The sequence below is a fragment of the Drosophila melanogaster genome, chromosome 2R (assembly GCF_000001215.4).
Source record: "Drosophila melanogaster chromosome 2R".
In the NCBI taxonomy this organism is placed as follows: Eukaryota; Metazoa; Arthropoda; class Insecta; order Diptera; family Drosophilidae; genus Drosophila; species Drosophila melanogaster.
The window spans coordinates 10,799,589-10,823,386 of record NT_033778.4 but is presented as its reverse complement, the minus strand read 5'-3'; the positions used below and the strand labels follow the sequence as shown (position 1 = coordinate 10,823,386).

The following is a 23,798-nucleotide window of genomic DNA, read 5'->3' as shown; positions in this document are numbered from 1 at the left end:
CGAAACAGATGTTTTTACTGGTGCTGCCAACGCGGCCCAAAACCGACCAAAATATCAAAGAAAGGAAAACAACGCATTTTCACAATTTCTAAAAACAAAACAAGTTTTTAATAAAAATTACCTATGGAAAAGACGAAAACGGCTGCCGAAAAATTGGCGGAGCGCAAGGCGCGTTTGCTGGACCTACACAAGAAGCGCCAGGAGGCGCGTACGGACAACCACCAGGAAGTGGTGGCAGAGGACGCTCGCAAGAAGCTCCCCAAGAACTGGGAGGCTCGCAAGCGACAGGCGGAATGGATACTAGCGGACGACAAGGCGCGAGCCGAGGCGCAGGCAGCTGGCAAGGATTACGAGCGTTTGAAGCTTTTGGAGGTATCCGCTGTGGATGCGGATCGCATTGAGAAAAAGAAGAAGCGTAAAGACAATCCAGATCTTGGTTTCTCCACATACGAAGCTCAAACAGCTAGACAGTACAACCGATTGGTCAAGAGTATGCCTGCTCGCGATTTGGAAAAGTACGAGCGCCAGAAGGAGGAACTCGGTGACGCCTTCTACGGTGGAGCACACACCACTTTGCATTCGAGGACGAAGGACACTCCAGGTGCTATTAACAAAATGGTAACAGACCTGGAGCAGCAGATAGAGCGCCGCAAGAAGTACTCTCGCAGGAGGATCTACAACGACGATGCGGATGTGGACTTCATCAACGAGAGGAATTCCAAGTTCAACAAAAAGCTGGACCGCTTCTACAGCGAGCATACAGCCGAGATCAAACAAAATTTGGAGCGGGGAACAGCTATTTAAGTTTAGTATTTTATTACCCTTAAGATTAGAGTTCAATTTGTGCACGTATAATTTTTGCAAGTGCAGTTTACATGAAATTCGCCTATAATACCACACAATCGTCCAATTGTTTACACATAAAAGTTTAAACGTAGGAAATGTTGAAGCTGGAAGATTAAAAAGTAAACTCATTATTTCGATATTAGATGTCCAAATTTTTCATTTTATTTCGCGTAACTTTGTGAACATTCATCGTCGTTTGTTTTCTGAATGAACGTAGTAGCGTTTTCGCCCTTTGTTTCCTGTGCACAAAGTACATAGTTGGATGCATGGTCGGTGAAATAAAACGTCAATCTACATATCAAACTCCATCCCTCTACGATGTGAACTTGGTGTCTCTAGAAGAAGAAGCCGAGAATTTTGCCTCCCAAATGTTTTCTCCTAGCCTCCTCGTGGTCCATGATGCCGCCAGAGGTGGTGAGCACAACGTAACCAAACTGACGCGAGGGCAACAGATTGTTGGTCCACTTCTCGATGTCGTTGATGGGCGCATCGAAGCGGGGCGAGATGACGCCGCACTTGTTTAGCCGACCGGTCAGGTTGACAACGATCTTGCCGGCACGGTGATCCTCGACGATCTCGAATTCGCCGATATAGCCATGCTTCATCATCACGGTCAGGAACTTGATGATCACCTTGGAGCAGGGACGCAGCAGCACCTGCCGCTTGCCACGCTTCTCGGCGTTGTTTATGCACTTCAGGGCATCGGCCAATACGTTCATACGCACCATAGCTGGATTTGTTTGCCAAAACTGTTTTACACGACCGTCACGCAAACGTGAAAAAGGGAAAAAACCTTTACTTGAAAACTTCCGTAAGTACTTCTCTTAGATGTAGTTCAAAACTAATTAATGAAAATGTCAAATTACTTATGAAGCGAGTTGGCAGCTCCGTGTCCAAGAGCAAACACTTATTTTTAAACATATCGATATAATGCAGCAGTTTAGTGCGCGGGAGAAGTATTTGGTGTCCAACACCTTAAATTGTTGGCCCGTGATGCTGCAGGGTCATTCCGTACTGATCGATCTGCACAACGAGACCTCTGTGGCCGGAATCATCGATGTAGCGGATGGACACATGACCTGCGAGCTCACCCATGCAGTTTTCATCGATCGCAATGGTGGTCAGCACCCCTTTGATCACTTTATGGTGCGGAATCGAATGATACGGCAGATCCACATACCTTCGTACTTGGATGCCGAGCAGGAACTTCGAAGCGCAATGGAACGGGGAGTCCTGCGAAGAAAGCGAGTGGAAACCAAGGGCGGAAAGCGGACATTCAAGCAAAAACGAGCGGAAGTGCGACACAAGGAAACATTGCAAATGATCTCACAGCAAAAAAAGAATAAGGAAACCTAAACTATTAATATATGCGTACTTGTTATATTTACCAAAAATACATTACATACATACAACTACATTTATAGTAATAAACCTATGAAAAGCAAAACAAATTAGCCCAATCAATTATACACAAAACATAGTCTCTAGCACGTTTATTTATTCCAAGAAATTCAAACGTATACAAACTGAATATCTTATATTCCCTTAATCAAAACTCTACTTAGCGGCCTGCTGCTTCAACTGCTCCTGGTACATGTAGTGCAGCTCCATGCAGTCGGTGTTGGAGATGTTTACCCAGCCGTCCTCCTTAATGTGATACACGCGAATGATACCACCGGAGTAGGCATCCCTGAAGGTGGCATGGTAGATGGCGCGACGTCCCAGCTCCTGGGCCTCCTTGTCCTCCAGGTCCCAATGATAGCCAGAGTCCAGGACACCGTAGGCGTACAGCGATCCACTACCAACAGAGAACAAATTGCCAGGCGTGCGAGATCCCTCGGAGTCCACATAGTAGAGGCCTGGACCACGCTTATCGTAACCGGCCAGCATCATGCCCATGCTCAGACCCATTCCCTTGTATTCGTGGGCAATGTTGGCCATTATCTTGCTGGCGGCGGCCACCGAGATGCGTTCCTTGTTTCGAAGCTCGTGAAGGCGGCATTCCTTCGAAAGGACCCTGTCCCAGTAAACGCAATCGGCTGCGCCACCGGCCAAGGTGCCCAGCATGAACTGATTGATCTCCACGATCTTCTTCATCGACTGGGAGCCAATGTACGATCCACCCGTGGCACGGGAATCGACTGCCAGGAGAACGCCGCCCTTGAACTTGAAGCCCAACGTTGTGGTGCCGTGATCGAAGTTGATTTTGACGCCGGTCTTGTCGCCATTGGCCTGGATCTGATTAAGGTTGTGCAGGGGCTGAGGAAATTGTCAAATTTTTTAGTAAATTTCCCAAGAAGATCAGCTAATTAACTACATACGTTCTCGAATGGCGGAGCAGCCAGTGTGTAGGGATTGGCCAGATTGCACATAAGCCCTTTTTGCTCTTCCTCCACATCCGCCGATGACCAGGCATTGGGCCGCATGTACGGAGCATTCGATATCTTGCAGATTTCAGCTAAAGCCATTCTTAAAGCTCCTTAAAAAACAATTGGAAACGTTGAATGCGAAATGCCGATGACAAACAAAATTCGTTGCCTACTTGTAGAGTGACCGTACTTCTGTTGGAGCAATAATGCAGACTATCGGCTTCACCGTTAGCTGTCGCAGGTACGGCAACCCAGCTCGAAACCTGTTGCCAATTTTGCCTGTGATTGGCTTTCTTTTAGTCTCTTTTTAGGCCTGGCTTGAAGCCAAATTAACTCTGGGCGTTCCATCAATCCATCAATGGCCAAATACTGCAAAGTCGGGTACTGAACAATAGTCGAAAGTAAACATGTGTAAATACGTGAGAGTGGCGAATTGCAATGCGTAAATTGCGGTCCAAAGACGGGATTTAAAATTAGTGAAAAGTAAGTCGGGAATCGAGAAAACCTAGGCGCACTTTAAACCTGGTTTTCAGGTCTAGAAATTTACTGTAATAGTGTTGAACATTTAAGAAACCATACATGTTTTATCAATGTGTTATAATGAAAGACATTTAATCTACCCTCAAAAAGGTTGTATTTCAAATTACGAGTCCTTTATTTGATCGCTTTTGGTAACTCCCACTTCTATTTGTAATGACAATTACTACGTGGTACGCCATTACGTGAGGCACACATACATGCGCATACACGGCTAGAAAATGTGCGATCGAAGATCAGATTCATTTGATCCCAGGTCAAGTTAAGCTCTTTCGTCGTCAACAAGGTTATATCAAAGAATACCATCTTTCATATGATTTTCGACATATAAACGATTCTAACGGTAATTACGGTACTTTAAGTAAGATTTTTCATTTATTAAAGACAAAATGTAGTTCTAATATAAATAATTTTTTTAATTTTATCTGGTTTTGATAAAGTGTTACTTAAAAAGTTATAATTGCAACACATCATGATAAATGAATGAAATTATAATTTAACAAATTTGATAAATAATGAATATTTTCGCAGACAATGCAGCATGGATCCTCCCGCATTCCGAAACAGGAAGCTCTCCCGAATGCGATATCCGGGGTAAGTAAGGGCACTTGCCTGAACCAACAAATCTTACACCGATGTAACTTCTTTTTCTGATTTAAGCCCGACTCCAGCAATTGGACTTCGCTGCACGAGGCGGTAGCCGCCGGAGATGATCGCCGGGTGGAGGGTCTCCTGTTCAGCAATGCTGATCGACTGGCCAGGGAATCCGTGCAGGGGAATACCCCGCTCCATGAGGCCGCCAGTCGGGGGTTCAGTCGCTGCGTGAAATTGATCTGCACGCCCCCCACGCCACCCGCTTCCTCGGGGGTGGGAAAAGCAGCAAAGGGACAGAAGGACAAAGACAAGGATAAGAACAAGGGCAGAGTGAAGGTGGCCCACCAGACCATCGAAGCCCTACACAATAGCGCCCTGGGTATTGCCAACAACGAAGGGTTGTCCGCCCTGCACTTGGCCGCTCAAAATGGTCACAATCAGAGCTCTAGGGAGCTACTGCTGGCCGGCGCCGATCCCGATGTCCGGAATAATGTAAGTGTTGGATCATATCAGTGATAACCATGTTTAACATGTTTAACAATTTCAGTATGGAGATACTCCGCTGCACACCGCCTGCAGATATGGACATGCAGGAGTCTCCCGGATCCTGCTCTCCGCCCTTTGCGATCCGAATAAAACAAATCTGAACGGCGACACCGCTTTGCACATCACCTGTGCCATGGGTCGCAGGAAGCTGACAAGGATTCTCCTAGAGGCAGATGCTCGGCTGGGCATTAAAAACGCACAAGGCGACTGCCCCATGCACATAGCGATCAGGAAGAACTACCGTGAAATCATCGAGATCCTGAACACGCCGAAGAAGATACGGAATCGCAAGGAGAAACCCAAGGAGGGCGGCAGCAGATCGGACAAGGACAGAGATCGTGAAAGGGATGTGGTGGACAAGGGTATCAACTGGTCACCCTATGGCTGTCACTACTTTCCCGATCCGCGTGCCTTTCCTTCACCAAAACTGGAGACACTGCCCAAGGAGCCACTTAAGTCGGGGGAGCAATACTTCCTGGATTTGGCTGGTCATATTCACAAGGGTCCGGTCAGCGTGGGCAACACATGCTATTGCGGTCCCTTCTTCCGTCACATTGAAAACAAACTAAATTGCAATCGAAAGAGTTTGAAGAAATACGTTCACAAAACCAAGGAACGTCTAGGTCACAAAGTTCAGGCATTGGCAATCAAGACGAACGATCAGATTGAACAGCTCACAAGAACGATGATCGAGGACAGATTGCGATGCGAGAGCAAGAGGCAGCACCTCAGTGAGTTCCTGCGACGAGGTGAACCTATGCGGTCCACCTTCGATCAGCAGAACAAGAGCTCAAGGATCGAAAGAACAATGTCCAGGTGCCGCAGTCTAGAGCTCTTGGAAAACAACCACGAAGGTGGTAGGCTCACCAACTCACGGAGTGTAGATGTCCTGGAAGATCAGGCAGTGGAGGCTATAGTACACCGATCAGCGGAGGTCCAGGTGGATAGCGACAGCGATGACGATTCCAATGAAGCTCGGGATGAAGAAGAGGCAGAAGTGGGTGACAAGGACCAGGTGCAAGAAGAGGCGGAACCAGAGGAGCACTCGAAGCTAGATGAACTTAAGCTAGATTTCCTAAAAGTCTCCGAAAGACTGGGAGTGCTTTTAGAGAAAACCACCCTGATCATGGAAAGGGACAGCGAACAGGAGAGCAAGCGCCAGCTTTCTTCCTTATCGCCACCTTATAATCCCCATCCAAGGGCGGAGTCTGCCCAACTTCGAGAAGATAAAGAGAGTGTTAATAGTCCCAATTTCGACGAGTACGCCAACGTGATACGACGCTATCCGAACTCCAGTGAGACCTCAAATCCCTCCCAGAACTCCAACAGCTGGGACTGGGAGGCATCACCCACGGGCAGCAATCCCCACCCGGATTACAATAAGTACTACCAGCGCATTGGGAGAGGAGAGAACATGCTGAACTCGGTGATCAAGGCGCTTCGAAAAGATGCCTCCTTCGCGGATCTGGGCAAAGAGGAGACGGCTGTCAATGAAACTGCCGAGGGAATGGGAGGCGACAAGCTGCTCTACAAGGAGCAAGCGAGCGAGGCGGCAGGTATCTCCAATCTGATGAAACGGCAGCCTCTTTGCTTGGAAGACAACTATCCCGTCATGTCGAATTTATTTTACTCCAATCCCATCATGGAGTACGCCGAGGAAACAGAAGTGCGTCAAAATGGCAATGAAAGTATGAGTAAGGTGGAGATTCGGAACAGTGAAATCAAGTGCCTAAAGAAGCCGAACGCTGGTCAGGTGAGGGATATGGTGGCCCAACTGCAAAACACCATTGACTCCAATCGACAGGACTCCCAGACGGCACATGTGATCGCCGCAAGATCACACTCCCGCTTGAACAATAACTTCCATCACTTGGAGGGCACCTCTTCGAACCCTTCGCCCACGTATAGTATTCCCCACCGGAGTAGCGCCCAGTTTGGGCTGCCCGAGAGACACATACCCAAAGATGCTTACTTCCATGAACTGCCCCACCGTCCACCGATTCCGCAAACTCCGCAGAGAAGGCTGCACTCCGGCTACGTACCAAATGCGAGTCTCTATCGCAGTGAAGATCTTTACGTGGGAAGGATTCCACATCCAAATGCTCCACCAAGACAAGTGGACTACGTGGATGCGGTAGCCTATAGGCCTCTGCAGTCCCCCACCTTTCAGGCCATTGTGCCGCCCCATGTTAATCAAAGGCCAAGGAACTGGCCTCATCCCAATCTTCCATCCAATGAAATCGATCTGGACGAGCTGTCTGCCGTTGGCCTCTACAACAATGTCTCGAGTCTAGTTTGAGTTCGGTAATCCCACAGCTGTTCCCATTGTACATAGCTAATCCCTACATATTTATCTTAATTGTAATCAAGTTTTAAACTACAAAGAAAAGTTAACTTATTTTCAACTGATGCATCTAATCTGGAGGGTCTAAAATATATAAATATAATACAAAGATATATGTACAATAATTTTGTTGTTTTTTGTTGAGGAGTTTTGGGTCTGAGTGTTTTCATATTCTGCGTAATTTATGAGAATATCGTGTACTTAATTATTTGGTTATTCCACTTTTGACCCCAAAAATACCCAAAATATTAAAAACGTTCCAACCTGCTCGCTTGTAAATCAAACGCAACCGAATGTTTTCGATCAAAATATATTTTTCTTTAAAAATGTTTAATAATAGTATTTATGCATGTGTAAATATCAGAATGTCAAGTACATATATTTATTGATAACAGATCATTTTGGTGTTTTGATAGACATGCGGCTTATGAACTCTGTATAATTGTGTAAACGAAATCAACCAGGAAATCATCTCAATAATCGAGCTCCGATGTTTGGTGGGAATTCAAAAAAACCAAATCCCCACCGCTGACAAAAGTAAACAAGTAAATTGGGCAACATTTTGATATCGTTCACCAATATGTCTGCGGTATTGTTAGTACAATTTTAGCAAGTGCCTAATGATGATTTCTCGATGTCTTCGTAGTTAATTTAAAATTCTATAAATGACACTGCTGCTGAACGGCGCCTGCTACTTAAATTTATCGGCCACTTAATAATATCTTAATTCTGAATAGTCATATTACAAATACAAATTACAATAGCCAATAATTTAGTCACTTCGCATGTATGTATAAGTATGTCTCAATGTAGGTTTGTTCTATGTAAGTATGTATATGTATATCGCCTAATTTAAGTCTATTAATAATAGTTGTTGCTTTCTATTTAGGGGGCGTTGTTGGCTTGGAAATTGATGTGACATGAGTAACCCGGCTTTTTGCTCTGCGTAACTTAACAATGTTGGTCTCAGGACTGTTGTTTTATGTGAACTATGATCGCTTGTGTGTCGCCAAGTGACATATTTTCGGTCAGGTAACGTCTCAAAGGGGACTGTTGTCGGAGTCTTCGCGCTCTTGGATTGTGGTAATGCTTTGCTGCAAGGCATTCGGTGTCAGCCATTCTCTAAAAAACAACATAGAGTAGTTAATAATCATGAACTTGGCTTTTGTTTCACTTAGAAAGGCTTACTTTGGCAAACATCTTTGTAGAAATGGCACACAGGAGCTGAAATGCGCTAGACGATTGACCCAGCTGGGTATTTCTTGGCCGCAAAGTATCTAGAACGAGTAATTGGAATTGCAGATATAGTCAAATGAATATTCATTTGGGCTTTTAAGCTTGCATTTTCTTGCTCCTAAACTCGAATCGTTTGGAAGCATCTAATTGTATTGGACGTGTTTAGGATGGTAATCTGTCCTACTTTTTGAGGTGATTCACAATAAGAACTTCTGATTGTAACAGGCGGTATCTGACAATCGGTGAATCATGCATAAGCACACCCAAAATATTGCTTGATATTGGATCCACCCAGTGGAAAGTTTCCTCGATTTATGTCTCACCTGAGTTAATGAGCCCGAGAAGTGGTTGCAATTGTTGTTCATGAGATGATATCGGTCGCCACGGAACTGATTACCCAGCTCCTCGACGATACGTCGCACCTCCTCGTACGTAAAGTCGGTGCAGCCGATTTGGATGCTCTGCCGGAACTGGAACTGATCGCCCAACTCGTCGTGATCCCTCGGTGAGATCTCGAATACCCCCGTAAACGGAAATGGATGTCCGCCGTATGCGAATTCGGTGCCAAAGGCTTCTACGCCGGAGTGAAATACGCCCAGGCCGATTGAGGTGGTGTACTCGTTGATCCAGTACTGCAAATGCAAGGTTACATTTATCGTTGTGCGATGTCCGCATGGGCAACAGGAGTAAGTAAGCTTACCATATCGTAGACATTGAGTATAACAGGCTCGCGAGTACCCATATTGGATGGCAGTAGCTCTTCATTACCGATCTCGTCTTTTGGTACACTGAGACAGCTCGGAAACGACAGATTGCACGGCAATCCGTTGGAGAACATTGATTAAATGCGTCGTTGGTTTTGTGGGGCTTGAAGTATATGAAGTCTGCAATGCAGGGCCTTTGATTAATCTCGATTCACAAGCATATGCTGGTTAAAAGTGTGTATATACATATGTACTATAGCCACTTTAAATGAAGACTTAACTTCAACCGATTCTCATATTGACGGCTTACATACATATATATTCCGCATATATATGTATATAGCCGCGAGTGCGTAAGATACATATATCGTATATGGATGCAGTTACAAACATGCATACATATGTGTACATATGTGCGTATGTATGTAAGTTCGTCTCGGAAGAAATGTGTCATAGTGTAGGAGGACGACTTACACCTGTTCAGGGCTATCTCAGCATCCCATTTTCCAAAACAGAAACTTAACAAATCATAAGGGGCCAAATTATACGCTAAGGTGTTGTTTTTCAACTTCCGCTTTTTGTTTTTAGTTTACACAAAATTTTTTGTTTATGGATTGGTTTCAGAGTTGTCACTTGTGCCAAGAAGGTTTATGTTGAACTAGTTCGCCGATTATCGCTGCTCGATAACGATAAGCATGCTTGTGCTGAAAGCAGTGCATTTGAACACAGCTTACAAAAGAATATACCTTAAAAACCCTGTGACTTTTCACTACGATATCTGCCTTACATATGGATATCTTGAGTATAATAATTTAGAGCTGCGCTGCAAGCCCCGAACCAGTTCGCAACTGAGTCACAGCTGTTTGCTTATCAGAACTGGCCCAATCCCAAACGTTCCATTCCCATTGCCATAGTAAATCGCAGACAAGAACAATATAAAATTAAATTAAACCAACTAAAAGTGTTTGGTGTTGCTCAAAATGTGGAGTTAGGGCTGCCGCACACCAGTAGCCTGGTAATTAGGCCCGATTTAGCATTCACTGCCGCCAGCCGAGCGCTAATTGAGTGCCGTGACGAAAGTTCAATCGATTGTTGACCGAATTAAAAATAAGCCAAACATTTGCTAAACTACAGTGCTAACCGGAAGTTAAGGCCATGCTAAATAGGATCAAGCAACTGAAAAAGACTGCAATCCAAATCCGGCTATAGAATACGACAAATGTGGTATGGGTGTGGCCATTAGCACACACATGTGTTGGCGTGAGTATAATTAAATGCCAGAAGGTCAAGTCTAAAGGGAGTTATTGTTTGCAGGTCCATGAATATTGGCTGGATACATGCTATAGAAAGGGAATCCCCACCAGACATGCGGCTGGACACTCAACTGACCAACGGAAAAGCAATAACTAGCAACTAGTAACTAGGGATACCACGTCAACATCCATCGACTACGTTTTAGCCATGTTCTCGGACGACACCGATGAGTTGGACACCATCGCCGATGTGATGGGACTCCGGTCACAGGCGCGTCTCAATACGTTTCGCGAAATGTGGTACCACGTCTTTCTGTGGGCCCTGTTCTCCTCCATATTCATTCACACCTGCGCCGCCGTGGTGGCCTTCTTCACGCTCCGGAAGCACAAGTTCGGACGATTCTTCTCGATCCTCATCCTTGTCATGGGTTTCCTTTCCCCGGCCTCCAGTGGCATAATCAGCAGTGCAGTCATCGCCTTTGTGCATCGCGCCTCCAGTCTGCCCATGTCGCCCATATACGCCATGATCTGGGGCCTCGGCCAGACCATCGTCTCCGCCTGCCTGGGATTCACCCGGATTCTGGCCACGCTATAGAGCACGGACTGAAGTTTTTCATCGGCCATGGCCAACACTCCATTCTCCACATCGCGCCCAATCCAATGTTCACAGAGTTCCGACTTCCAAGCGGACATATTATCAATTCTTCAGGTGTGCAAACCACAATTAATTGAATTCATAGTTATGTGTATAGGAACATTGTGATTTTTAAAATTATACCTTATACGATGAGAAAATAATGTAAAATACTTAGATCTTAACTTAAAACCTAATTATAATTGTACATACTTTAGGAAGCTAATATATGAGCAGATTCTAAAGCTAAGAAAGTTTAGTTTAGTTTTCTAAATTAGAGTATTGGGATCCTTGGCAGTATACAATGTATACAGTTTGTTGCTGAGAACATTTCCAATACGTCGCTCGGTGTGAAGAGGCTGTGGTCCATTGCATCGCTTGATCTTCAAATCGGCGAGACTTTGGACAGCCAGTGGATCGCTGGAGAAATGATCGATCAGTTTCTTGGGACAGGGATACTGCGCTATTATGGACTCGGCCACTTCCAGCGTGACCATTGGCAGTCGATTCAGATGCTGCTGCCAGAGTCTTCCGTATCCGTTTCCCTGATCCACACGGACGCACTGCTTCTTGTCGTTGGCCAGGTATTTCTTGAAGCCTCCCAATGTCTCGTTGCGTTGCTTCTTATAGGGGGCTTCGGCTATTGCTTTTGTATAGCGCTGCAGCAGGGCCACTAGATCCTGGCTTTCGGGTTGATCTAGCTGTTCCACGTGTAGCTCCTGGAGCAACTGCATCTCAATCAGAGCGTCCTGGCTGGATGAGCTGCCATGCTTGCTGTGACGGAGCGTTGGCAGGGCAATGGTGTACTGGCAGTCCGGAAATGAGTCCTGCAAGCGCGGTCCCAGGCAAACTAGACTTTGATCCTTTACAGCCCGTTGGAAGCTGCTTTCGGATAGCCACTGGACCACTTGGTTTTCCGATTTCCAGGCTTCATCTAGGCCGGTGGGACTGCTGCCCAGAGCAATCGTCTGCTGGCCAACATTGCGTTCCCACAGGATGCAGTGGCTCACGGGCAAGCTCCTTATTTCATACTTCAAACCCGTCGCATTCAATTGCTGCAGTGCCTCCTGGCCCACGGGAATGCCCAGAAATCCGGCATCTATGACCATCCGCACATATTTCATACATTCTCCGGGCTTAATACGCTTCTGTTGTTCGCGTAAAGCCTGCTTGTGCAGCTTGTCCACTTTATTTGACATTGTGTACAAAAGTCCGCCAAATATTCTATACAAATATGCTTAGAGATGGAAGTGAATCGATAACAAGCGATCTAGCTACGAAAATCTAGCTAACATTTATTCCACGGTTCGAGGCTTGACTATTCTCTTAAGTTGGATTATTTAGTGCTTATTTTTTTTTAAAGCCTGGTAGCACCTTGCAACGCACGCCACACGTGTTTTATTTTCTGCTTCTTTGACTACAGAAAAACAATCCAAAAACTGCAAAAATGTATCTGATGTACACAATTAACGAAAACGGCGATCGCGTTTACACCCTGAAGGTATATTATTATCAAAACCCTATATATATATTACCCAACTAAGTCACCACTTGTTGCTCTTCTAGAAACGCACCGAGGATGGTCGTCCCACACTATCTGCTCATCCAGCACGTTTTTCACCGGAGGATAAGTACTCCCGCCAGAGGCTGACCATCAAGAAGCGCTTTGGACTGCTGCTCACCCAGAAGCCGGAGCCCATTTACTAAGCCGCATTTTAGTTTTAATTAGTGTACATCTTTATTTACAAATAATAAGCTACAAAACAACAAAACTTGCCCTTTAAATGCGACGCTTGAGGCCCGCCGTGTAATCGAATAACTCGCCATTCCGAAACTCGCCACGCATATCCAGGACGTAATACAGTGTCTTGCCCTTCACCTTAATGGGTAGCTGCACCCTGGCCATGTTCCGTGATTCCTCGGCGGAGACGCACTTTAATGGCACGGTCATAATGCGATTCCGGTTGAAGGGACCGTAGGTCACAAAGGAAACGCTCTGACCACCCTTTCTCAAGATAAGAAAACGCACCGATCGCAGGGTAAACATCCAGACAGCAAACAGTATGCCATATCCTAAAATGTTGGTTGAGTTTTATTTTCGGCTTGCCGAGAACGTAGTAAACCACTCTTACCTATCAGAAAGCTACAGGCTGTAATGCCATTTCTGTACTTATTATCGCCCAGATTTATGCGCTGGAACCACTTCAGCTCCTCTCCGGGTTTTTCCACCACTGGAGCATCCTTAAGCGTCGTGAAGGCGAAGTGCGAGAGATATGTCCAGAAAACAAACTGACACACCCCGAAAAAGTTAAGCATCTGGTAGAATCGGGGGTTTTCATACTTGAAAAGTATTATGTCCTTGGGGACACTGGTGTTCACATCGAAGGGGGCGGCTTGGGAGGAGAATCTCTTTATCGTGGAAGTAACCGGCGTTTTTGTTACAATGGCCGGAGCTGCCAGTCTGAAACTCTGGAGGCTAAGGCGCTTGATGGAGTTGACGCCCTGCCGCAGGGCAAAATTCAGCAGATTGCTCATCTTAATTGAATAATTCCCGCATTTGTTATTATAAAACAAATTAACCTATAATCTACAGATGTTTTTGTTTTGTTCCGTTTGCTATTGGTTCACTAGCTCCGGAACTGGAACTAGTTCAACAAAGCAGCCATCAGGGCTGGCACATGCTGACTCCGTTCACTAGTTCACCCATTGGAACAATTAACGAAAATAACACGATTTTTGCAATGTTCACCGTTGTATTTCATGAGAACGTCACATTACTTAAACGGGCCGAAAACATTTGTCAATATGATTCAGTTTTAAGCAAAAGAAGGGACAGGGGAGATCACGTCTTAGTTCCAACTGGCACTTAATAGTTCTGCTCCCATAAATAAAACGTTTAGCTATACAGCCCTAGTAACAACATATGATTTTGTTTGGTTCCAAACTAGGGATGTACACGTGCATGAACTGCATAACGTTTTTTATTTTTGTATATAAATACTATAGAAATGCTGCTTCTCCTCAGCTATTAAATATACATCCTTTTATAATATTACTATCGTAATGAGAAGGTAACCAGTTTAAGTTATATCTGGTCATCATGTTAATAATAATAATAATAATAATAATACAAATTGCGTAAAAATGCAAAGTTGAATATAAGATAAAATAAGTTTTGCCAAAATCCAACCTAAATAAATACAAAAATAATAAGTATTGTTAGAAACGTCCATAAAAAATGTCTTCTCGATGCGTATCAGAAATCGGCATCCGGAATCACGCGCCAATCTCTATTCCAAGTGCCGCTAGCTTGCAATCTGGGCGCTGCTCTTCGGAACCAGTTGTGCATAGACTGGTTCTTTTCGGCACCTTCTGTTGTTGTGCGATTTTAGTCTGTGTTTCAGTCTTCGTCGTTTAAGGGCATCGGAAGTGGAGTTGCCTGCGAATTGTAAACAAATCACGGAGAAGCTGTTAAATTCATTCAAATCATTGACATTTGATAGTTGCCGTTAGACCACAAGTCATATTTCAATAGTTTTCGGTAATATATAAGTTAATAAACGAGTTTGTCGTGTCGTAGAAAGGTAAGTGTAGTTTTTTTTATCCATTTTATGTTATATTTATAATTTTCTTTATAAAAATACCCTGTAATATAATGGTCCAATCGAATGGTACATTTGGGATTTGCATTTTTTTTACTGGGTTTTGAAGTTTTTTTTTATTTGGACTGGGTACGGGTACCATACGCCAGATATGGTACGAGTCTCTTTAAAGACATTTGTGTTTTCAGGGTTGTCAAGTGACCGCGATTTGCAAATCAGGCGAAATCTGATATATATCTGGATTTGTTACTATGCTATATTTTAGACTAGACTACCGACGTGTAGGCAAGACTATATACCGCAATGCCATTGCAATAGGACAAAAAATGACCTGCCGGTGGCAACCCTGCGCGACATCATGGTCTCAATTATACATTTAAAGACATTTGATTTGCGTCTAATCGGACACATCGAGGTTTTATATTATATTCATGATAAACATAATGCATACCTGGCAACCCTAAAAACATAAAATTGTACAATAGGTGAATAAAAACGCCGCCCGTTTTGCTTTTGCTTCTGCTTGCAACCTGCTCGTTTTAGGTTTTTCGGGGTTTAGTCTTTATCGAACGTCTGATACCAGAAACATGCAGAGGGCGCCGAGGGGATTTCAAAAATGTCCTTGCTTTCGTAAAGCATGCAAAAACTTGGATGTTTTTCGATCTAACCTCACTCTGCATCAAAATCGATACGTAACCTAAAAAGAATGTAAATGCGTTGCAAAATCGCACAAATACACGTTCTGATATACATACACGCTCACACCGATGTGCCGTTGCTACAACGAACTTAACTGGTGTGTGTGCGCGTGTTAGAGCGGGACAGCTATAATAGACATATAGCCCAAAATTGGCTTAAATACAAGACCGAACTTTAAAGACGATAAATTGGCCATATATACTTTAAGTTGCAAAAATACGACACCTAAACATGTTTGTTATCTACATTTGTGTGTATAAGCAACGGTTTTAATGGACCTAAGCATCTTGAAAAAAGTATTGCCATCAGAGCAAGTCGAAATTTAATGATCCAATGTCACTAGCTTCTAGGATCAATTTCTTTAATAGAGCTGATATCGAAGGTTTTAGCATTTCATCTACAAAAACAACGACTTTACGCCTCTATTTTTGTTTGCCCGGTGTTGTAGTTGTTGCTTTCGGCTTGCTGCTGTATCTTTGTCGTGCTGTGTTTGGCGCTACGCGAACTTTATTCAATTCCTACATACAGGCAAATATATATAGCCACGTGCATATATAAATTTGGCCTCTTGCTCTCTCTTGCAATTACTCTCCGGCCGCTCTCTCTGTCCGTCCCGCTCACTCCGCAACTTTCTACAAAACCGGTATCCTGGCAAGGTCCTAAGTTCGTTTCGAAAAGACCAGAAGGACGGACGGACTATAGGTTCTAAGTTTTGAAAGTTTGGAAAGTTTGGAAAGTTTCTTTTTTTGACAGGGTTACATTCTGTTACATTTTTGCTTCAGCCTTCTCTGATTCCACATAATCTTTGCGTTCGGCCTCCATCTACAAATCATCTATTTATTAACACTGGTTGGAGCTGTGTGTAGTTGCACTAAGAAATGGATATTCCATAATGTTCTTTACTTATATTGCTCCCCTATTAATTTGTAAACGTATAGTCGTCCCGCTCTAGCTGCCTGTTTCCTCATCTCACCCTGCCGCTCGCGACCAACAAAACGCGTTCTATTTGCGTTATTATTAAACGCTTTGCTTTTTACTCGTTGTTATCAAACAATGTTTTTTGATTCAATGAGGATCCCTGCTCACTTCATTTCGATTTTTATACCATCCCCTATTGCTTTTATTTTTATAATTTTATGGAGAAACTGCCATACCAAAAGAGACTGCCAACTTGCCATAGAGCACAATAACAATGAGGACTGTAGCTTTGCCCTATTTTTCGCGAAAGGTTAAAGTTCAAGATGTGAATGTAGTTTCCTTAAACTCCAGGTGGAATTACATTATCGAATCTTATCATATCATCCCGAGACACGCCCTCCCGCCGACTATCTTCCTCTTACCCGTACGCCCCTGCCGCTTTTACCGCTCTCAGCTGTTTGCTCTCTCGCTCTCATTTTCGTTCGTCGAGAGCTGGTTTGGCGTTCACCTCGTTCATTTTTGCACTAAACGCGGCAAGATGTTGAAGTCATTTTGATTTCTTCGAGTGTAGCCAAATCAAAATAAATCGTTAACAGGGTATCAGGAAGTTTAAGCATGTAAGTTACTAAACTCAATATAACAATGTGCAGTTACGCTATCACGTAAAAACGCAACAAACTCAACATAACCCCACTTTCGATAGTAAAAACTATAACTATAAAGTTATGAGCATAAATTAATAGGTAGCAGTTAATTTTCTCTTTCTCCCCATATTCGCATTTTTCGTCACGCACTTTTTTCCCTTGCACGAATATTTATCGTCGCTTTGCTTTGTCTTTTCGCTACAATCGTGTAGTTATTGTTGCGTTCGGAAAGCGACGAACGCTTAATACTACCAACAACAAGAACAATAACAACGGAGTAGATACACACCAAACCGAACACAAAAAAAAGTAAAAAAAAAAAACAAAAATGTTGGTCTTGAGTTATGATGTTCCTATCATCCTTTGACTATGGAACATCCATACTCAAAGATAACATTGCTTTAATGGCTTCGTATACTTTAGAGTTAGAAAGGACTTCAAAATGAATTCGGGAAAGCGGTTTATGAGTTTTGGCGGAGTCTTAATAAAATATCGCTGGCTTCAGACTCACTTAAAGGTATAATTCCCAAGTTATTGCATTAGCATTTTGACTGGCGAGAACTGGGAATAAGCTTTTAGCGAGCTTTCTTTTAAAAGCTATTTACAAGAAATTTTTGAATGAGATTGAATTTAATTTTTAAAAAAAATATGGCGGTAGCAGGGTTGTGACATGTTTGTTATATCCCAGAGTTGTCAACATACGTCGTGAACTATAATATGGTTTTACTTTTAGCAATTCAATGACGATTAAGTAAATCGATAAAAACATTCAAAATGATGGGAGTAAACCAGACCATGGAACTGAAGGAACTCTCTACAGAGGAAGCTTTGATGCGAACCCTATCCACAGAGCTCGGCAATGAAGTGGAACCTCTCTCCACCCCCGGTAAGTGCGACTTAGTTATTTGGATAAATCCGTTTGGGATATATCGATATCTGAATTACAGCCATTCTCAACGAATCCAGTCAAACTTCTGTGGATGAAGTGGATCTTTGTGAGCTAACCAATGGCGTCGATAGCTCCGATAACGTCAAAGTTATTGACAAACCAAAAAAGATATCGGACCGAGAGCGTAATCCAGGTAGTGATTTGGACGCTCTTCTGGACAAGATTAGCTCTATTGTGGATTGTAGTCCCAGGAATTCCGACGATATCGATTCACTCGATAGAGACGAGGAATGCGACTCTGCGTCGGCGAAGAAGAGAACAGCTGCTGATACGGACGAAAATCTAAAAGAGCAAAGAGAAAAACCAGAAGAAGAAGAAGAAGGCGAAGAGGTGCTTAGTTCTCTAGAAGGAGAAGAGTGCATCGATCCTGATTCTGAATTAAAGACTGAGGAGAAATTAGATGAAACTGAAGAACACGCTTCAGCTAAAGAATCCACACAGAAAACCGAAGATTTAGCTGATTCAGATGAAATATTAAAGTCAAAGGAAGAGGATGAAGTCCCAGCCAATACTGCGGATAACATTGAAAAAGACCGGAAAAATACATCAACAGATGATGTGTTTATGTATGCTTTAGACTGTATATCGAGTGCCGACGAGTTTGATGCCTTTGCCTCTCAGGACTCCAAGAAGGCGAAGCCAAGCAAAAAACTAAACACGGAAAACAACTCATCTGTCAATGATTTAGAAGACATTTCATCTGATGACGATGATATAATTAAGGAAACGGAAAAACCCAACACTGAGGTTATAGATTTAGACTCGTCGAGTGAATGTGTGCCTTGCGAAGCGGAATCAGAGGTCGAGGAAACTGAAGCTAACACAGAAGATACCGAAGTCCTTACTCACGGTAAGGTTTCTACGAAGAAATCATTGAATTTGCAAAATAATATCTCAGAAAAGTCAGCGAGTGCGGCCGAATATGAGTCTGTCAAAGCTGATCAACATTTGACAGAAGGTAAAGAACCCATGTTAGTTGGAGACGAAGTAACCGAAAAGTCGAAAGAGTCTATCCCAATCCAGAGCGAAGAGTCAATACAAGTGGATGAACCAGAAGAATCCAAGGAATCCGAGGAACTTGAAGAGCACAAGGAAAAAGAAGAGCCTGATTACTGCAAGGAAACAAAAGATTCAGAAGAGGCGACTGAAAAAGAAAAGTCGGAGATCAAAATCATCAAAGCTTCGAAAGTAGCACAGATACTGGGAGACACCAAGGAAGAGGAAGATCCAAGCCCAACCCAGGAAGTGGAAGACGTTAAGGAAACAGAAGAGCCAGAAAATAAAAAGGAAATAGAAGACACTGAAGAGCTTGAGGAACCTGTGGTGATCGAAGGTGAAGAAACAGAAGATCCCCAAAAGAAAGTCCAAAAAGAATTTGATGTTCGAACTGCAGACCACGAAATGAACTACACAACCATAGATGATAAGCTTGATGAAGCGGTCAAGGATGTTGTAGAGATAGAAGAAAAGAAGGCTGCAGAGGACGAACTCGGGGTGATACCAAAAGGCGATAAGGAACCCACGACAAATGGAGCATGCGAAATTTCTACTGATGGAAATTTAAAGGATTTGGAAAGCAATGAATCAACGGTTGTTGAAGAGGAGACCAAAGAGACGGAGTCCGATGACGAAGTTATATTCTTTGAACCCCTAGATAAGACCGAAAATGTGGGCACCACAGCCAATCCAACGAACGAAAATTCTGTGAAACCACAAGCTAAGGATGACGAAGTTGTTCTCGTCTCCGAGGATGAGGATGAAACACCGCAGAATGGGATATCGGAAAAGGAAGTTCAAACTATCCAAAAGGAAACAGCTTTAAAAGGACTTCCCAATGAGTCAACTACAGAATCAGTTGAAGCAAAGAATCTCCAAATAGACAATTCCGACAATGCATGCGATCAGTTCGAGAAACTGAAGACCCATGATATGGTGAAGCAAACTACCACAGAGGATGGGAACAGTAATTCCAGCAATCTATTGCGACCCGCCGAGTACGCGGAAGAGTCGGTTCCAAAACGGCTGCGTCTTAGTACCGATGAAAAAAATGAATTCGAAGCGGAGACGAATCAAGAATCATTACCAATACTCAGCAGAGCAGAGGGTGGTTTGAAGGATGTAACCAAGCGGAGCCATGAACATCTGGACAGCAGCCCTCAGGAGGAAATACCTAATAAGAAAGCTAAGACTGAAGACTCTGACTCAAATAGCTCCCACGAAGGCACGCTACAAATTGATATGGGTGGTCAGGAAGACAAAGAAGAATCCCCCAAAAAAGATACCCAAAAGAAACTGGACTTCGACCTTAACCCCGTTCCAGAAATTAAACAGAATGTTAAGCCCCTGCGCTTGGAATTCTTTAAGACCTTCCGACGTAGTTTCGACACAATGACCCGTGACGACCTGGAGGAGCTGGTGCTGCAGAAAGTCGTCGAGGCGATGATGGTTAAAAGTGATTTCGCAGAAATACGTATGCAGCTGGACAAATGCGAGAGCACTCTCGCCAATTATCGCCGCAAGATTGCCGAGGTGTCGAAGCAATTCCTGGATTTGGAGACGGTGCACAAGCGTGTGCTTAAGGACTTGGAGGCTAAGAACTCTCATTTCACCGCTCCTGTGCGTATAACACGAGCTGTTGGTCTTCAGGTGGGCATTCCGTTCAAGGCTATAAAGCCCACCGTCGCCGCACCAGAGTCAACTCATGCTGCTGGCAGCGTGTTGGCGCCGCCCAGCGGAACACCACCCAAGGCCAGCACCTCCCCGACGCGTGCGACCGTGCGACCAAGACCTCCTCCGCCTACCTTTGGACCATCCACATCCTCATCGGAAACGGGTGCGGGCGTCAGTGTCACTCCGAATTCCAATCACCAGCAACAGCAGCCAGCAGCACGGTCATCTCAATCCTTAACAACGGCTAGTGTCACGCCACCTGTGCGCCGGGGCTGCTTGCAGAAGGTCACGCCCCATCGGCCGGTACCTACTAACTTACAGCCCGCGCCAATGCTTATGAATCAGTCCAGCGTTCAACGTCTGCAGTCCTCACCGCCTATAGCTCAAAGGACAATGCACGCCTCCAAGCACACCGGAACGCCTGGCTCCACGCCTTCATCGGTGGCCAATGCGATTAATAAAACCGTCATGCGTGCCCGGAACTCAGAAGCCGCTTTCTTGGCGCAAAAACAACAGCAGAAACAGCACCAGCAACAGCAGCAACAACAGCAACAACACCTGCAACAACAACAAAAGCAACAACAGGCGCAGCAACAGTTCCTACTGTGAGTATAATCCTAATCGTGATCTTCGATTAAAAGCGAATTCCACGCTTGTGCAGAAGTTTACAATTAGCAATTTATTGGGAATCGTTTCAGACCCAATTAGCTAAATAGATTCATATTTTTACTTGTAGAGTAATACGGTATACTAGATTCGTTACAGAGTATATAACTGGTAGAAGGCAGAGTTTCCGTATATATTTTTTTTATCTGGATCAATCAGGCCATGTCCGTCCGTGTGTCCATATGAACGCCTCGAACTCAGTGGCTATAAAAGCATACATAGATTTTTTTTTAAATTTTATTATTCTATTTCCCAATTTGTATTGATATGCCAGAAAAAATTTTGTTTTCTTAACATTCAAGTATATTTTATTGCTATTGAAAATCTTTATAGTTGGGGTAATAAACCCAAATGGGTAAATAAAAGCGTTACCAATATAAAAATATACTTGTCGAATCAATATGTTTATGTCCGTCCGTCCATTTGTCCGTCCGTATAATCGCCGAGATCTCAAATTCTTCGTCAAAAGAAACATGTCATATTCACATTACTAACTTACAATTGTTTCATATTGCAGACCTCGACCTAGTCCCGGTCCCACGCCAGGTTCGAGTCCCGCCAAGCAAGTGCCGAAGTGCACAACTAAAGTGCGCGCCAAGCAGCCACCGCTTTCGGGGGCCACGGTCTCGGTGCCCATCTCATCTAGCAGCAGTGGATCGGAATTGGGCAGCTATGGACAGCAGCAGGAGTCCAGCTTGGCGCCGGCCAAGCCCAAGGAGAAGGCAGTCATTGACCTCACAGATGAGGATGATGCAGCGGCTGCGGCGGCGGCTAGGGCTGCCCAAGCACAAAACGCTCGTTTGCGTATGGAGATGCTTAAGCGGAATGCTCAGACTGCAGCAGCGACGAGAGGAGGACGAGGAGGCGGAAATGTGGTGCGAGCTTCTCCAATGCAATTGCCTCGCGTAAATGCTCGACAGATAGTCCATAATAATGGAGGAGGTGAGTTGGAAAATCATTATATTCAAAATATTCGGCGTACTTATTTTCAAACGTATTCAAAGGTCAGCAAAGTCCCTTGGGCTCAAACGTAACTATGCAGATACGTTCGGAAAACACCCCGCCTCCAGCGTCTCGTCTAAGATACTCACATCCTGCACCACTGCCCACGTCTCCTCCCCAGCCCTTCAATCCATCCTGGAAGGTGCCTCCTTCGCGACCCGTTATCCGGATTAGTCTCCTTGATACTGGTATCGTTATATCCTGGACTCTGGAGGATTCGAGCCCGCGGTTCGCAGAGTGCGTAATGTACCAGATCTATGCATACCAGGAGACGATTAACGAGCCCAGCACGGATAGCTGGCGGCATGTGGGCGATGTCAGCGCTATGTTGCTGCCAATGGCAGTGACTTTAAATCAGTTCCAGGAGAACCAGAGGTATTACTTCGCTGTGCGGGGCGTTGATAGTCACGAACGATTCGGGCCGTTCAGTGTTCCCAAGACCTGGTCGTAGACGGATTGGTCTGTTCTCTTCCTTAGATTCTAGTTTTAGTAGAAGATATGTAATTTACTTTTGTCCTTGGTAATCCGTTCTCGAAACTAGCCGGAATTATGAGTTTATACGCCTAAGTTATAAAGAGATTATTGAAGAATTTTTAAGAAGTAATAAACAAGTTATGCCAAGCAGTCAATCCACTGCAGTCAGTAAAGAAGAAACAAACAAAACATTGTATTTCATTCTCACTAGGTTATTTAACATAAATAAGTTCAAAACTTACATTAAATAATAATTTGAATAAATATCAAATGAGAAGAGCGTTTTATCTTGTATTCAATTTTGTGTGTGGACCCTTATTATTTATATGACTAATATGACTTATTAATTACTATTATGAAACAGTTGATTTATTTTATTTAAAGCCGATGAACGGAATTAGTTTTAGTAAAAGTTCATCATCCTTGAGTAGTTTGTTGAACTAATGAATTCGCAGACTAATTTGGATGGATATCGATTAATGTAAATTCGTCTACAATAAGTAGTAACAATTATAATACGGTACAAAAACAATTATAACCACAGAATCTATTTCCTATCTAATTAACAAGTTAATTGACGAAGCACCTGATGTTTGATATTGGCAAATATTGAGCATATAGTCACTAATTGGTGATCAAGTGAAATGGGCCTGAGGTATAAGTCGTGCACATAAAATATAGATAAACTCCCATTTAGGTGAGTGTGCCAACCAATTTGGAGGTCACAACAACGACCGTCCTAATGCTCGATGATGAGGTACAGTCGAGCCTGTGTATGTCAAACTTAAGCCGTATATGAAAATAGGATTTATGTGTTATTATAAACGAGTCTTCATAAGCCAGTCCATATCGAAGAGTTCAATATTGATGAAAGCCCAATGTCAATTTATAGAAGCTCCACTGTAGCTGCTGTGGGCACTGAGGAAGGGGAACTGACAGTGGGGCAGATGGCGGCCTGTAATATACTCCTGCCTCCATATCCTTGTGCCGCGTGCACTTGACATTGGCTTTCGAATCGGGTCTGTCGCGGCATTCATGCGCGGCGCACTGGCAGGGGGTTGGGGGTTCCGGGGGCGGAAGGTGCAGCTTTGCCCTGGTAATGGCATAATCG

The 23,798-nt window shown here is 44.0% G+C and overlaps 11 protein-coding genes across 16 annotated transcripts, besides 1 other annotated feature; 6 read left to right on the top strand and 5 right to left on the bottom strand.

Annotated features, from left to right (window-relative positions):
• Nucleotides 1–14: 14 nt before the first annotated feature.
• On the top strand, nt 15–987 carry CG12343 (uncharacterized protein). Its single transcript, NM_136773.3, has one exon. The coding sequence runs from the start codon at nt 124–126 to the stop codon at nt 802–804; it is 681 nt and encodes a 226-aa protein (NP_610617.1). The 5' UTR covers nt 15–123; the 3' UTR covers nt 805–987.
• On the bottom strand, nt 988–1,711 carry RpS15Ab (Ribosomal protein S15Ab). The gene has a single exon (NM_136772.3). It carries the CDS (start codon nt 1,572–1,574, stop codon nt 1,182–1,184), a length of 393 nt encoding a protein of 130 aa, NP_610616.1. The 5' UTR covers nt 1,575–1,711; the 3' UTR covers nt 988–1,181.
• Nucleotides 1,712–1,746: 35 nt separating this feature from the next.
• Nucleotides 1,747–2,289, top strand: Lsm10. Its single transcript, NM_136771.3, has one exon. It carries the CDS (start codon nt 1,777–1,779, stop codon nt 2,200–2,202), a length of 426 nt encoding a protein of 141 aa, NP_610615.1. The 5' UTR covers nt 1,747–1,776; the 3' UTR covers nt 2,203–2,289.
• Nucleotides 2,209–3,409, bottom strand: Prosbeta5 (Proteasome beta5 subunit). 2 transcript variants are annotated; one of them, NM_165801.2, is made up of 3 exons: nt 3,389–3,409; nt 3,168–3,325; nt 2,209–3,105 (listed from the first exon to the last, which is right to left on the bottom strand). In NM_165801.2, exons 2-3 carry the CDS (start codon nt 3,312–3,314, stop codon nt 2,404–2,406), a joined length of 849 nt encoding a protein of 282 aa, NP_724974.1. In that variant the 5' UTR covers nt 3,315–3,325; nt 3,389–3,409; the 3' UTR covers nt 2,209–2,403. The 2 variants fall into 2 exon arrangements, with proteins under 2 accessions (NP_724974.1, NP_652014.1); NM_143757.4 differs by having other exon boundaries at nt 3,168–3,409.
• Nucleotides 3,410–3,502: 93 nt separating this feature from the next.
• Nucleotides 3,503–7,350, top strand: dgo (diego). Of its 2 annotated transcripts, none has more exons than NM_136770.2 (4): nt 3,503–3,698; nt 4,284–4,346; nt 4,413–4,838; nt 4,894–7,350. In NM_136770.2, the coding sequence occupies exons 2-4, from the start codon at nt 4,287–4,289 to the stop codon at nt 7,189–7,191; spliced, it is 2,784 nt and encodes a 927-aa protein (NP_610614.1). In that variant the 5' UTR covers nt 3,503–3,698; nt 4,284–4,286; the 3' UTR covers nt 7,192–7,350. The 2 variants fall into 2 exon arrangements, with proteins under 2 accessions (NP_610614.1, NP_724973.1); NM_165800.2 differs by having other exon boundaries at nt 3,503–4,095.
• A 255-nt stretch (nt 7,351–7,605) lies between these two features.
• On the bottom strand, nt 7,606–9,982 carry CG7222 (uncharacterized protein). 2 transcript variants are annotated; one of them, NM_001299366.1, is made up of 5 exons: nt 9,923–9,982; nt 9,173–9,356; nt 8,796–9,104; nt 8,425–8,513; nt 7,606–8,358 (listed from the first exon to the last, which is right to left on the bottom strand). In NM_001299366.1, exons 2-5 carry the CDS (start codon nt 9,308–9,310, stop codon nt 8,277–8,279), a joined length of 618 nt encoding a protein of 205 aa, NP_001286295.1. In that variant the 5' UTR covers nt 9,311–9,356; nt 9,923–9,982; the 3' UTR covers nt 7,606–8,276. The 2 variants fall into 2 exon arrangements, with proteins under 2 accessions (NP_001286295.1, NP_610613.1); NM_136769.3 differs by lacking the exon at nt 9,923–9,982 and adding an exon at nt 9,651–9,838.
• A 94-nt stretch (nt 9,983–10,076) lies between these two features.
• CG12341 (uncharacterized protein) lies at nt 10,077–11,230 on the top strand. Its single transcript, NM_136768.2, has 2 exons — nt 10,077–10,436; nt 10,491–11,230. The coding sequence occupies exon 2, from the start codon at nt 10,638–10,640 to the stop codon at nt 11,022–11,024; it is 387 nt and encodes a 128-aa protein (NP_610612.1). The 5' UTR covers nt 10,077–10,436; nt 10,491–10,637; the 3' UTR covers nt 11,025–11,230.
• Nucleotides 11,172–12,309, bottom strand: mms4 (Methyl methanesulfonate sensitivity 4). The gene has a single exon (NM_136767.3). The coding sequence runs from the start codon at nt 12,260–12,262 to the stop codon at nt 11,333–11,335; it is 930 nt and encodes a 309-aa protein (NP_610611.1). The 5' UTR covers nt 12,263–12,309; the 3' UTR covers nt 11,172–11,332.
• Nucleotides 12,310–12,450: 141 nt separating this feature from the next.
• Nop10 (Nop10 ribonucleoprotein) lies at nt 12,451–12,831 on the top strand. The gene is made up of 2 exons (NM_136766.2): nt 12,451–12,564; nt 12,630–12,831. The coding sequence occupies exons 1-2, from the start codon at nt 12,511–12,513 to the stop codon at nt 12,768–12,770; spliced, it is 195 nt and encodes a 64-aa protein (NP_610610.1). The 5' UTR covers nt 12,451–12,510; the 3' UTR covers nt 12,771–12,831.
• On the bottom strand, nt 12,732–13,990 carry CG12935 (uncharacterized protein). Of its 2 annotated transcripts, none has more exons than NM_136765.3 (2): nt 13,196–13,990; nt 12,732–13,136 (listed from the first exon to the last, which is right to left on the bottom strand). In NM_136765.3, exons 1-2 carry the CDS (start codon nt 13,596–13,598, stop codon nt 12,844–12,846), a joined length of 696 nt encoding a protein of 231 aa, NP_610609.1. In that variant the 5' UTR covers nt 13,599–13,990; the 3' UTR covers nt 12,732–12,843. The 2 variants fall into 2 exon arrangements, with proteins under 2 accessions (NP_610609.1, NP_001260872.1); NM_001273943.1 differs by having other exon boundaries at nt 13,196–13,708.
• Nucleotides 13,991–14,448: 458 nt separating this feature from the next.
• Nucleotides 14,449–22,967, top strand: wde (windei). 2 transcript variants are annotated; one of them, NM_136764.3, is made up of 5 exons: nt 14,449–14,647; nt 17,660–17,812; nt 17,874–21,150; nt 21,729–22,153; nt 22,216–22,967. In NM_136764.3, exons 2-5 carry the CDS (start codon nt 17,701–17,703, stop codon nt 22,662–22,664), a joined length of 4,263 nt encoding a protein of 1,420 aa, NP_610608.1. In that variant the 5' UTR covers nt 14,449–14,647; nt 17,660–17,700; the 3' UTR covers nt 22,665–22,967. The 2 variants fall into 2 exon arrangements, with proteins under 2 accessions (NP_610608.1, NP_001286294.1); NM_001299365.1 differs by lacking the exon at nt 14,449–14,647 and adding an exon at nt 16,850–16,899.
• Nucleotides 21,294–21,425: a mobile genetic element.
• Nucleotides 22,968–23,798: the final 831 nt, after the last annotated feature.